Source organism: Pyxicephalus adspersus, chromosome 10 (genome assembly GCF_032062135.1).
Source record: "Pyxicephalus adspersus chromosome 10, UCB_Pads_2.0, whole genome shotgun sequence".
NCBI lineage: Eukaryota > Metazoa > Chordata > Amphibia > Anura > Pyxicephalidae > Pyxicephalus > Pyxicephalus adspersus.
In genome coordinates this window covers 51,676,947-51,690,586 of record NC_092867.1, presented here as the reverse complement: position 1 = coordinate 51,690,586, position 13,640 = coordinate 51,676,947, and the positions used below count along the sequence as shown (strand labels likewise).

The following is a 13,640-nucleotide window of genomic DNA, read 5'->3' as shown; positions in this document are numbered from 1 at the left end:
AACTGACAATATAACTTTTATTTTAAGAGGTTTAAAACATAAGTTAAAAGTTAACAATATACCTGCATATAAGTAAAAACAAAGATGATTTCACATCATAACAAGGTCTCATATAAGTCAAATGGGATTTTTTTTACTTTTCTTCTACGCGTTTCGCAGGTTTAAAACCGCTTAATCAGGAAATTTTTGAGACCTAAAGATATACAAGAATAAACATTTCATTTTCCCCTATTTTATAACATTAGTATATCCTCTCAAATAGGAATTTCTTACATACCACTTCTTGGACAAGGTTGACAACAACTCTCTAGGGTGGGTATCTCCTCCAAACAAAAAGAGCACTTTTAGCAGAACAGCAGAGTGGTATAGGTTAGCAGGTGAGGATTATCTCATATATCTTGATAAATTGCTTAAGAATTATTTACAAATAGTTTTTTAGGATATACACACTTTAATTCTAATAATCCAAGTTGTAAGGTTTAGGTGTAATACTTGCTCAACATTCACCCAAATTTACTGGGTAATGTGAATAGTTGTGGGTATTAATAATGACATCAATATTATAGCGTGTTACACATGTATGAGATCATCTTAGAATAAACAGGTTCCCAGCTTATAAAGCACAAGTATTTCTCAAAAGTTATTATCAAAAATCCTCACACAGATAATGTTTGGAGTATATCCTCCTCATGTTGCAGCCTAGACCTGTCTGAGCTGTCAGCTTTTAAAAGCCGCACTACTGGAGTGAGTGTCCACCTGAAGATTCACACCCCCTCTGTTGTGATACAGCGTAGGGCGTAAACATAAGAACATGCCTCCAGCTCACCCTGTAGATAGGTGCAGGGGAGGAGAGGAGGACCTGTCACTGTCAGCTGCCAGACCGGTACTGGAAGCAGACAGAGAAAGGGAAAACGCACAGGGGACACAGGGAGTGCATATTGTGTCCGTGGCTGGGTGATCTGAATTGATGGACAAAGCTCGGGCTATGGGCTCCCCATGTCCCAGAGATACAAAAAATAGAAAATTCATTACTGACAATGTATTTCTAGAGGATATACAATTTGGAGTATTGGATTAAATTTTTTAACCCAGTACATTGTGTTGCATTGTTTCACAGAAAATACATATCAAATCTCATATGACAACATTTGGGTCAATAATTGAAAGCATGAAAAACAAAAAAGAAATGGAAAAAAAAAAGGTGTTTTTTAAATTTATTATAATATTCTTGAATTAGATATTTTGATAATTATAGAAAAGGTTTATAACTAATGATTTCGTTCAAGCCTGGACATTTATTGGCTTTGAGCTGATAAATCCATCTTGACTCTTTGAAATAGTTCTCTATCAAAGTCTCCCCCTCTTTCCTTGGGGAGAGTTTTTCGAGGGCAATACATTTCATTTTGTCACGGTTGTAGCTGTGGCAGGTTCCCATATGGAAACTCAGAGGTGTTATCATTTTGCCACTAGTTATATTGTACGCATGCTCATAAATTCTTTTTTTTAAAAGTTCATTTAGTTTTACCAAGTAGAACCTGCCACAGCTACAAAACACTAAAAAAAATAACTCCTATAGTGTTACAATTAATATGTGAGTGAGGAGTGAAACGCATAGGTACAATAAAACTATCCTTATCTGTATGGATCCACTTACATTGGTTGCATTTTTTACAAGCAAATGTACCCAATGGGGCACCTTTTGTCTTTACTTTTTCTGTCATAGGTAGAAAGTGACTTTTCACCAACTTATCTTTTAAGGAAGGTAATTTTTTTTTAAGTTATCTGGGGTGATTTCATACAAATTTCCCAATTATTGGATGCATTTTTAGGGGTGGCCAGAATTTCTCTAGAATGTCTCTCAATGTCTTATGGTTTTGTGAATATCTTGTAATAATATTTAGGTGGGGTTCTAGATTTACCTCTTTTCTTTTAAATAGTACTTGTGATCTAGTTTGGGATTTAGCTCTCCAGCATGCCTTTTTTAGAACTTTTTTACTGTAGCCCCTAGATAGAAGTCTGTTGAAGTATTTTTTAAGTCTGTTGTGGCCATCGTAAACTCATCTTCTTGTGAGCAAATACGTTGTAGACATAGATGTTGCGAGTAAGGGATACTAATTTTTAGAGCACTCAGATGAGCACTATTCGCTGACAGGATAGTGTTGCCTACTGTATTTTTTTTCCGGTATAATTTCAACGTCAACATATTTTGCTTATTGATATCTATGATTACATCCAAAAATGGTAAGGATGAATCACTAGTTTCTAATGTATATTTTAAATTATATTTGTTATTCTGAATCCTATCAAAAAATTCCTTAAGCTCAAGTGTTGAACCAGTCCAAATTACCAGAACATCATCTATATACCTCCTCCACAAAAGGATGTGGGTGAGATATCCAGATAGCGATTGGCCCGAGAATTAATCTCTCTCCCATACCCCCAGGTACAGTTTATATGTACCTATGTTGTCATGTTGTCATATGAGATTTGATTTGATATGTATTTTCTGTGAAACAATGTGACACAATGTACTGTTAGCCAGTTGTTGCTATTTATGAGCTGAGAACCTGTTTATTCTAAGATGATCTCATACATGTGTAACACGCTATATTATTGATGTCATTATTAATAACCACAACTATTCACATTACCCAGTAAATTTGAGTGAATGTTGAGCAAGTATTACACCTAAACCTTACAACTTGGATTATTAGAGTTAAAATGTGGATATCCTAAAAAACTATTTGTAAATAATTCTTAGGCAATTTATCAAGATATATGAGACAATCCTCACCTGCTAACCTATACCTCTCTGCTGTTCTGCTAAAAGTCAGTGCTGTTTTTGTTTGGAGGAGATACCCATCCTAGAGTGTTATTGTCAACCTTATCCAAGAAGTGGTATGTAAGAAATTCCTATTTGGGAGGATATACTAATGGTATAAAATAAGGGTAAATGAAATGTTGTTTATTCTTGTATATCATTAGGTCTCAATAACTTTCTGATGAAAAAAAGTAAAGAAAAGTAGAAGAAAAGTAAAAAAAATCCCATTTGACTTATATGAGACCTTGTTATGATGTGAAATTGTCTTTGTTTTTACTTATATGCAGCTATATTGTTAACTTTTTACTTATGTTTTAAACCTCCTAAAATAAAAGTTATATTTTCAGTTATTTTAAAAAAAGTATGTGCCCAAAAAGTCCTGTTTTTGTTTGTGATACTTGTAAGCTAAGGACAATTTGAACATAAACTGATTAACCCTATGAAAAAACAGGAAATTACATTGATTTGGGTATAAATAGGGGTCAATAGGGGTCACTGCTAAACTTCAAAACAGTTATTAACAGAAATACTAGAAAAGTGAATATCTACATATAAGATTTGTTACTTTTACAACATTGATATAGCGTTTATTTAAATTATATTTTGTACTTATGATGGGTAACTTACTTTTAAATGTTTTGTGCATTATTGTTGGTTAACAGTAGATGGTGCTGTGTCCATGTGAATAAACATGGACAAGATTAACCACCTGAGCGTTACACTGAGGTCTAGATTTCTGTACCAAAAGTGATCCACTGTTTTTCATGAAATTTTTTTTTTAAATTGTAGACCACGCTGGATGTGCACAGCGGGACCATGGAGGTAAGGCTGTGACAAAAATACGGGCTTAACCATCCTAGCCATTTTTTTTTGCCCGTACGAAGGTCGGGCATAACGGCTAGGTGGTTAAATGAAGTTCTCCAGGACTAAGAAGATAATACTATCATTGTAGATCCTAAGTGATTCAGTAAATTTCGTATAGATTTCTTAAAATGATTTGCTAATAGTTAGCAAATCTTTCAATCCTGGACCAGATCCTTTTCAGGTTTGCTGGATCGCCCAGGTTTTCCCATGATAGTCTAACTAAAAATCAAGCCCAATAGTCCGCATGTGCGGGTCACCGGGATGGCAGCTGCCTAACTGAGCTCCGCACCACCCTGACTAAAAGAGAAGCTAACGCAAGAGCACAGCGTCATACTTCCCTTCGTTCCCGTTCCAAGACACAGCGGATATATCGCTTCATTATGGGCATTCACTCTCAAGCATCCAGGAAGCGGCAGGGAAAACAGGATCCCCGCGTGGCCTCTGCCAGGCTCCTCTCCAAGATGGCGCCTGCAAGTCCTGTGTGTTCCACGGGCCCGTCCAGCACGCCAGCAGACCTGCCAACCCTGTCAACTAAAGACATCTCCTGGCAGCATCCAGCCCAGGTATGAACGGGATTCAGCAGGGCAGTTCACCCCCCCACGATAGCAACACCTCTGGTCACTGCAAAGCAGCCCTGTGTGGGGCTAAATCGCCTGATCTTAATGATCCTGGGGCTGACTTCTCACTCTCTCCGGCATCTGATAACTCCCTGCTTTCTTCCATGATAGCAGGCCCCTCATCATCTAAAGCTGAGTTAGCTCATTCCTCTGTCTCACTTTCCATAGAGCACTTCCAATCTATACTACATAAGGCTTTGGAAGATCAGTTCACCAGACTGGCTGCATATTTCACAGCAGAAGGAAAAGAAAAAAGTCTACCACCGTACAGCACAATTAGAATGATGCTACCACAGTTTTAGAAGGTCATGAAGAAGATATGGATTCATTAAAGCTTGAAATCCAAACTCTGCACTACAAACTGGAGGACGCTGAGAATCGCGCACACCACTCAAATTTACGCATAAGGGGTCTCCGAGCACATTGTGGACATACTATCTACTATCTTAGCCTTACTACAGGAATTCGCTCCAGATGTACCTGTGGGGTGCTTAGATATAGACAGAGTTCAAAGAGGTCTGATCAGCCGCCAACCGAAGGGTCCACCCCGTGATGTTATCATTAAGTTCCACTTCTATCGTACAAAGAAACATATTCTTGGCTGCTCTAGAGAGAAGGAACCTTTATCCTTTCAAGGCCATGATTATCAGGTCTTTGCAGATTTAGCTCAATCCACTATACAAAACTGCAGGGCCATGAAGCCGTTCATCCAAAATCTTCACCAACATCATGTACAACACAGATCGGGATTCCCCTTTCGCATATCCTTCCGTTTCCAAGGTGCGACCTACATGGTCACTACCCCTGAGGAAGCTACTCAATGTCTTTGTGAATTGGGTCTTATGGATCGCTCTACCTCTCAAGCTCTTGCAGCTTCTGGATCTCCCAGCCGAGGCCATAACCAGCCAGCAGAGGGAACATCAGGCCCGTATACATGACACTGCTGTTCTGCCCATATCCCCTTTTTTTCTTTTTTGAATCTTTGCCTATCATCTTTTTTGTTGTGAAAGATGGCTTTGAGTTGGATATATTGGTTTTCCACGTTCTGGCGTGAACTTTTGTTTCTTCAGCATTTTTCTAAATATGTCTGTTGACTGGCTACTTATCCATTTTTTGGGCTTTTTTTTGGGGTGGTCGCCACCACGCGCTCCATATCCCCCAATTTGTGTTGCCCGTTGGGTGTGGCTCACCCTTGTTCCCACTTATATGGTGGTTTTCATGACAATGTTAAGCTCTACATGTTGTTATTGTAAGATGTCTTTTTTGCTCTGTTTCTTTTGCCCTCCTTTTGGACTACTTATGTCTGTCCTCTCTCTCTCTCTTCCTCTCCCCTCTTCTCCTCCTCTTGGTTCTGAGAGCACCATCCACACACTTACCATCTGGCTGTTCCGCTTTGAAAAAATTGTAAAACTTCTATTCTTAATAAAAAATTACTAAAAACAAAAAATCAAGCCCATTGTCTCAGACAAGAAATACACTTTATGTGAGGACACAGCACCATCAATTGGTATGAACTGAGATTCTTTGGCATTTTATTGTTATGGCATTTTCAGGTAAAAAAAAAAAAAGTACTTTAATTCTGCTAATGTATTTATTATGCATTATTGCTAGTAGTGTCCAGCATGTTGCTTTGAGTATGCACAAATTTGAACTATGATGCACTCCAGTTTTACTTTTATTAATGTAATAGTAAGATAATGGTAATATATTATAATAAAATAGAGAGTGTATTCCCAATGTATTCCAAATAGGAGACAACAAAAAATGACAGGTTTGAAGACTTTGGACAGTGATTAGTTGAAGATATGTTGTTATCAACTGCTTAGAGGCAGATATAACATCTCACTGAATAATGAAATAGGTCTGAAACATGTACCATGTTACTTGTTAATTGGGGTTATTGTTTTCAATGGTAGAGGTTTATCGGAGGGTGAAAATATAGAGAATACAAGTTCCGTATGAATCTGAAATTTTAAGGTCTCAGAGGAAAACAAAGCTGGCAGATGTTTTATTCTTGTTTTCTATTAAAGGGTCTTGGAGATATTTAATGCCTTATAAGCAATTTAGGGTCCTCTCAAGATATATGGAAAAGTATCCCAAATAGACTATTCAGTAGTATAGGAAGGAAGGTGAAGGATGAGTTGGCGGCAGCCATCCAAACCAGGCCTGGACAGCTGCCTGGAAGGCTGCCTAGAAGTCTTTAAAATTGTCATTTCTTTGCTATCTCCTATTTTGAATACATTAGGTATACACTATCTATTTCTCCCCCTGGGTCAATATACCAAGGTCTCAAAATCCCCTGAGGAAGCCCACGAGGGCGAAACGCATTTAGTGAGACTGTAACCGCATCCTAAATAATTGACTCACAGCATATTGGGTTTTGAACATGTGAGAGTGTTTTAAACAATCTTCGTTTAGATATACCTGACTAGAATTGTCAGTTTTGTATATTTTAAAAATGTGTTGTTTACAAATGTGTTTATTTCATTAAGGAGAATAAAGGATTTTAAGGTATTTTAGATCTGTGACTGCCATAAAGAGCCGCTATCCCTTTCATCCTTCTTTCTTTTTGTTATTATTATCTGGCCTGGCAACTACTTCAGTGGTATATTTCAAACAATCACTGTGGGATTGTTTTTTTACTGTGAAATTATTACAATATAGATAACTTTTGAATAATTTAGACAGTTTTAGTATTTTATTTATAGGTAAAAATTACAATCAGTGTTAATGGTGTGCAAGATTATTAAATATACAGGTATAATATTTCTTAATTCCTTATGCTCTAATCATAATTGTAACATTACCATTTCAGACACTTTTATTTTAAACCCTTGTGCAGCATTTAATCCTTACAATAATCTTTGAAATGGATCTATATTAATAATAATAAGAAAAAAGGATGTTTTTATGCACAAAGAAAAATTAAAAAGTTAACAAGCAGAGCAGAAATGTGAAAGCCCTTTTAGATGCCAGGAATATGATTCACAATCATATCTTTCCCATACCACTATTTTAAAATCAAGCTTTGCACTAGCTAATCACTATATTAGGCTACAAACAATATTGTAACTAGAAATAGATAGGTTATTAACTTAATAGCATGTTATTTTTAAAGGGTTTGAGTAATCAATACGTTGCACACATGTGTTCTATTGCACTTTAAACAGCTTGTGGTGAAGCAATCAATTTATTTCAAAGGGCTGCCTAATGCAACATTTTTAGTAACAGTGCAGTATGCATTAACCCCCCTAGCATTCTAATTCTGTCAGTTTTTTGGTGCAAAAAGTGATCCTATTTTATTTGCATAGAAATTTTTGTTTATATTGTGGGCCTGTAATTCTTAGGATTAACTCCCAGGTACAATAATAATTATTTATTATATTATAATCATAAATTATAGAATAATACATACTTATAAATCATAATTATAAAAATAATGAGATAATAGACCACAACAATGTAATTTATCAAAAAAAATATTTTATCAAAATTTTCCAAACAAGGGTGCAATAATATTGATAAATAAAAATATAAATTAAATGCAGATTTTAGAAAAAAAAAAATTACAATTTTAGTAGACATCCGGGGTGTGGTAGATTTTGAAGCAGGGTGCTGCACAAAGCCCAACATCACAGTCAGGACAGTAGAACCTGGTTTCTTTGCAGTTCTTCCTTCCTCTGTCATCGGTCTTTGAGCAGCAAACCACACACATCCTTGTAGGTGCCGCCATTTTCTGGGTTGGTGGGATGTATTCAGTGAAGTGGCGACGGTGGAAGCACGACATCCAGGTCTATTCATAGCCACTGATGGTGTTTGGTGGTTCTTGACTATGGATTCGGAAACTTTCAAAATGAAGTCTGAATGATTGACTATTTTTTTTGTACAGAATGTAGGCATTCCATAGCCACTGCTCAACTAGATGCCTGAAAATGTTCTTGTAGTACTTCCTTTGCTGTTTCCTCATCGCTGGGTAGAATGTCATGGCTTGGTCAGCTCTGTCGACAACTCCCATGGTGTTGTTGTAGTAAATCATCACCTGTGGTTTCATCACTTCTTTCCCCCGTTTTGTGTGTACCAGAACGGTGAAGGCATCATGGATAGTACTCATCAGGCACGCATCTTTCTTGTCACGCCATCTCAGGGCCATCATCTTGCCTTTCTGCCAGGCAACAATTTCTTCTGTTTTCAGCTTCCCTTTTGCAAACAGTAATGGCAGGTTGCGCTGGTTAGCCCTAACAGTTCCATAGGCATCTGTTCTGTGTTGCAAAAGGAACTCATAAAGCTCAGGAGATGTGTAGAAGTTGTTAGTTGTGACACAATAGCCCTGACCTAGCAATGGCTAAATGGGGGATAGCATTGAAGATGTTGCCAATCCATAATGGCTGTCTGGGGTTGAACCTTTTCCAGTGTACAGTACTGTATTCCCAATGTAGCCAGATGAGGATTCCCACAGAATATACGTTTTCACGCCAAATCGTGCCCTCTTTGACGCAATGTACTGCACCCAGCTGAGCCTCGCCTTGTAAGCCATTACACTTTCGTCAATGCTCACATCTCTTTCTGGCACATAGGTTTGCTGGATATTTTGTAGATTAATCGGAGACACTTCCCAAGTTTTCTTCAGTTTAGGTGCAGATACTTCATGATGAGGGAAAAGCGGTATTCTGGCATGACTGTGCCAAAGAATGGAGTGGCAATCATTTTATTCTTGGACTAGTACCACTTTTGCATGGGTTTGCCCACAACTCCCTGTAGGATCACCAAGCCCAAAAACAGCCAAATGTCATCCTTGGTCACAGGTTCCCACTTTCTGCTTCATGTAAACCTCAGGTGTGGAGCACCTTGTTGTTGTCCAGCATACCTGCATAAAGCAAAATAAAAAAAGGTATTTTAGGATATGTTCTTTTATAGTGTGAAGGTTGCATGTAATATGTTAGCAAACACAGAGCAGCATATATGTTTGCATAAAAAAAAAAAGAATTAGAAAAAAATGTCAAAAAGTTAGCAAACACAGAGCAGCATACATGCTTACATAAAATAAAATAGCAAAAACATTTTAAAAAGTTAGCACAGAGCAGCACACATGTTGGCATACAAAAATTTTTTAAAAGTTAGCAAACACAAAGCAGCATACATGTTTGCATAAAAAAAATTTAGCAAAAAATTTCAAAAAGTTAGCAAACACAAGAGCGGCTTACCTGTTTGTCTCTGCAACAATTTTTTCGATAACTTCATTGGTCAAAAACAACTTCAGGTATGCCAGGGGTTCGTTGCATTCAGCCTCAAATTTCATCCCAGGTGCACCGGTAAATGGAAATCTTGGCGGTGCTGCCTGGTCCGCATTAGGGTCAATGAAGCTCCATGTGCGCATAGCACTGACCTCAGGTTCAGAATCATCACTCAGTTCACTTTTGCTGTCTGATGACAAATTTCCTGGTGAATGACTATCGCTCGTTTCCACAAGTGACTCCAATTCGCTATCGCTGCTTTCAAATTTCTCCAAAACAGAGCTTGCGCCAGCGAGATGCCTTTTGGATGCCATGTAGTCTCCAGCAATCAGTCAGAAACAATCAAGGCCAAAGACACTCCACCGCATCACCCGGAAGATGTCACATCTTGCCGGGTGATGCGATGGGGATGTCCCTGCCCTGCTCACTCCCCTAGATCCACCAAGGAAGCTGCTCGCATCACCTGTAGGCTGCGAGGGTAACATTCTCCGGGTGATGCGAGCAGCTATAGTAAATTCTGGGGGTGATGCCACTGGGAAATCGCAGCTGGCATCACCTCCGGAATTTACTATTAGTGATCGCATCTGCAGTTAGATGTGATGCACCATGCAGAAATCATGCATGGTGCATCACACCTAACTGAAAATATGCGCAGCGGTGTGGCCGGCATTTAAAAGCAGATTACTCTGTAATCTGCTTTTAAATTTTCCGCCCTGCCACACCCCCGACGGACAGGCGCCTGTCACGGATAACAGGGGAGGGGAGGGAAACAGAAAAGGTTATCTTCAGGACTAGGCTTCCAATGGCTAGGGAAAAGGGAATGGTCACCCCTTGCAGACACCCTAACCTAGCCCTAACGCCTAACAGTATGAGTATCCCCTGATGGTGGGAATACTCATACACTGGAACCTAGGCCCTAGTAGCCCTGCATAGCCCTAGGAGTAGTGACTGGCTTGAGATTACTCGTTCCTTCCCTTATGAAAGACCCAGTGTCTCCCTGAGGCCTAGTAAACAACAAAAGAACAACAAAACACCAATACACCAAAAGTATTTCAACTTATCTTAATGGCAGATATATAAGCAGGAACTCTGGATACGAAAACACACCAGCTCATCACATCCCGGCAGTGAATATCAACCGCATAGCATGAAGTGTGAGGCCAGACTAAATAGAGGAGCAGTAATGACCACCAGCTGCAGCTGATACAAGGGGTGTGGTCATTACAAACAACAACACAGAAACTAGTAAAAAACAAAGAGACTGTCAGATAACCTCACATGCAGCTTGTCTGACAGATCTTCTAACTTCAGTCACGGAAGGGACCGTGACAGCACCCCAGCATCACAGTGGGATCATCCGATCACCGCTGGAGCGCTGGGCAGAGGTAAGGGGGGCTTCCAAAGTTCCCCCGAGTGATACTCGGGGTTACCGCTTTTGCTAGTTTTTTCCACCCTGAGTCACACTTGGGATTACCACTAGGGGGGTCAATGTAGGTCTGCTAACAATGCAAGTGTGTTTTGAGTTCTGTTTAGTGCAACAGTATATTCCTGGCCAAAAAGTACACTGTGTTATCCTGCTAAAGTTTTCTTACAAGCAAACCACCCACAGATACCTAATTACTAGAGTATATAAGTTGCATCTTGCTCCAATATATTTAATTTTTAATATTATTGAGGTTATTGATTAAAAGATTTACATATTTGATTAGGCCTTGGTTGCCTTACTGGGAAAAGTAGCTGGTGGGGAAATGTTAGTGTATGTCAAAAGGGCTAGGCTGTGTTAGAATGTATACTTTCAATATAACATATATTCCACCTACTGCTGAGGGTGTGAGATTTGCTCATTCTTTGCTGTTACTAACCTTTCTCCCGTTTTACCATTTCTTGCCTGCTCCCTGGACTCATTTCATCACAACTTTCCAACAACAGACTTTCACTACACTTTTGAATATCCAAATGGCTAACCTCTGGCTTAATTTCTTAACCACGTTTAAGAAGAAAAGTATCTTAGGAACACACTGAGAAGAATAAATCATAAATCAGTTTAAGAAAGCATTAGACACCAGGCCAAGGGTGCCAATACTAATGTCATACAGTTAAATTTATCCTAGTCCTTTGTATAATTCATTTTCAAAATTAACTCACCACACCCACAGATGTAAAGGCTGCCACAATATTGATGAGCGTTGGAATGATGTTAAACTTCCCTGCCTGTAAAGAAAAAGGCAACTGAGCAAATAATATAAAACAGATCAAAATATACCACTAAATATTCTGGGTAAGTAGTTCAAGCAACTGAAAGTAATTGAGTAAGGCTGGCCATAAATGGTAGGTCCAGGACATTGTTGAAATTATGTACATGTAATTTAATAAGTAGCCATATTTTTAATTTCCACTGGATTTATTCACACTGTAGGACCAGCCCTAAAAGCTGTTTCCTTCACTGTTCTGCCTGTAGCAGGTATTCCATCATCATCGCATACAATGTTGGACCAGCTGTCCTGCTTTGTATGTGAGGATGTCAAGGGCTTATCCACATTCTATAGTGGGGAAGGGTAGACTGGTGTGTTGTAGATAAAACTACATCCGAAAGATACATTAGTTAGTGTTTTTGGACATATTAGTAATAGGCAATTCTATAAAAGTGGAACAGTCAGTATAAAGAAAAGATATCTATCAAAAGAGATATGTTATGATCAATCAGAGACCAAATAGATAGGCATGATGAATGAAAAACCTTGTAATATGGCAGATTTCATGATGAACCGTCACCCACTGCTATTGTCATACAGATCGTGTGGCTTGTTACTCCATAGTATCCTGACTATATCAGAATCAAGTAAATAAAAGCCCAAGGCCTATCATCCTCCAACTTTCTCAACAGGCACAACACAATCATCTGCAGATTTCTGAAGCCTGGCACACCCCAGACAATTACTACTTCAATTCCTAACATTAATCTGATAAAATAATTGGATCCTAAGTCAATTCAACAATTTTTTAAGTTGTCTGGCCATGTATGATTAATCTGTTGAAGTAATAGGTTCCTTTCGCTCCTGTTTAACTATCAATTGCTGCTGCACCCCTCAACAATTGTATAATGAGGAAGAGGAAAAAAGGAAAAGGGCAGCAACATATATTCGTTCAGATAAGTGATATAAAACATGTAAAGTTATATACAGCAAAATACTTTCACAATTTGGGTCTCCTCCGTTAACATCATGGGGTGTCCCTTATGCTAGACATATCAGTTCCAAACACAGTTCATAAAGAACACAGCTTTTATACATTAGATATATATGTGTCACTATGCAGAGCTGTTATCAAAAATACACAAACATATTTTACATTTAATAATATCCCTTTGCAAAAAGTATTGCACATTTATAATATTAAATGTACTATGGCTAGTTGTAAAAACAGGTACATCATGCATACCCTTATCCTTACCAGGATGTTCGCAGCCTTCGAGGACAGGGTGCTTGAGCATAGGGTATACATACAGTATTTTATTGTTTTTTTGTATTGAGCTTTAAAAATTATTTCAAATAATTTTTTTTGAAAATTAGGTACTGTGTTGTGTTAGAACAATAAATCTATTATAAAATGGATGCCAACAATATGCAACTGACCAAAAAACACACAGAACCATTTATTAGGAGCAGAGTGTACCATGATGCATGGAAAGTTCACTGTGATATACTGCTCTGTATTTGTGCTGCTTACTGTTGCACAATGTGCTTTGATACCATTCACAATGAAACACATCAGAGCACACAATGGTACATGCAATGTTGCATTGCTTACCAACCTGAATAAGAAATTTGTTGTAGATAACCATGATCTTTGAAATATCTGTTCGCACTAATATGATAAACCTAAACTTGAAATCTGGAATGTCTGCAATGTAATATTCCAATTTAGCCCTGGTATTTTTTTTATTTTGATTTAGATGGTATATTCCCTAAAAAGCAAAGTATGTTATTATTACATATAAACTTACATTGCCATAAACAAGGACATCAATTCTAATGCCAAAAGCCTTAATCAGAGTTCGAAACTCTTTGCCATCTGCACTCATGAAGTATCGAGCAAACCTGAAACACA

The 13,640-nt window shown here is 38.2% G+C and overlaps 1 protein-coding gene across 1 annotated transcript in view; it reads right to left on the bottom strand.

Moving 5' to 3' along the window:
- The window catches only part of P2RX3 (purinergic receptor P2X 3), a 95,569-nt gene that overhangs the window by 11,958 nt on the left and 69,971 nt on the right, over window positions 1-13,640 (bottom strand). The window contains exons 9-10 of the mRNA XM_072424368.1: window positions 13,537-13,630; window positions 11,679-11,744 (exon numbers count right to left, since the gene is read on the bottom strand). Of these exons, the coding sequence (XP_072280469.1) occupies window positions 11,679-11,744; window positions 13,537-13,630 (160 nt within the window). The remainder of the gene's footprint in view (window positions 1-11,678; window positions 11,745-13,536; window positions 13,631-13,640) is intronic.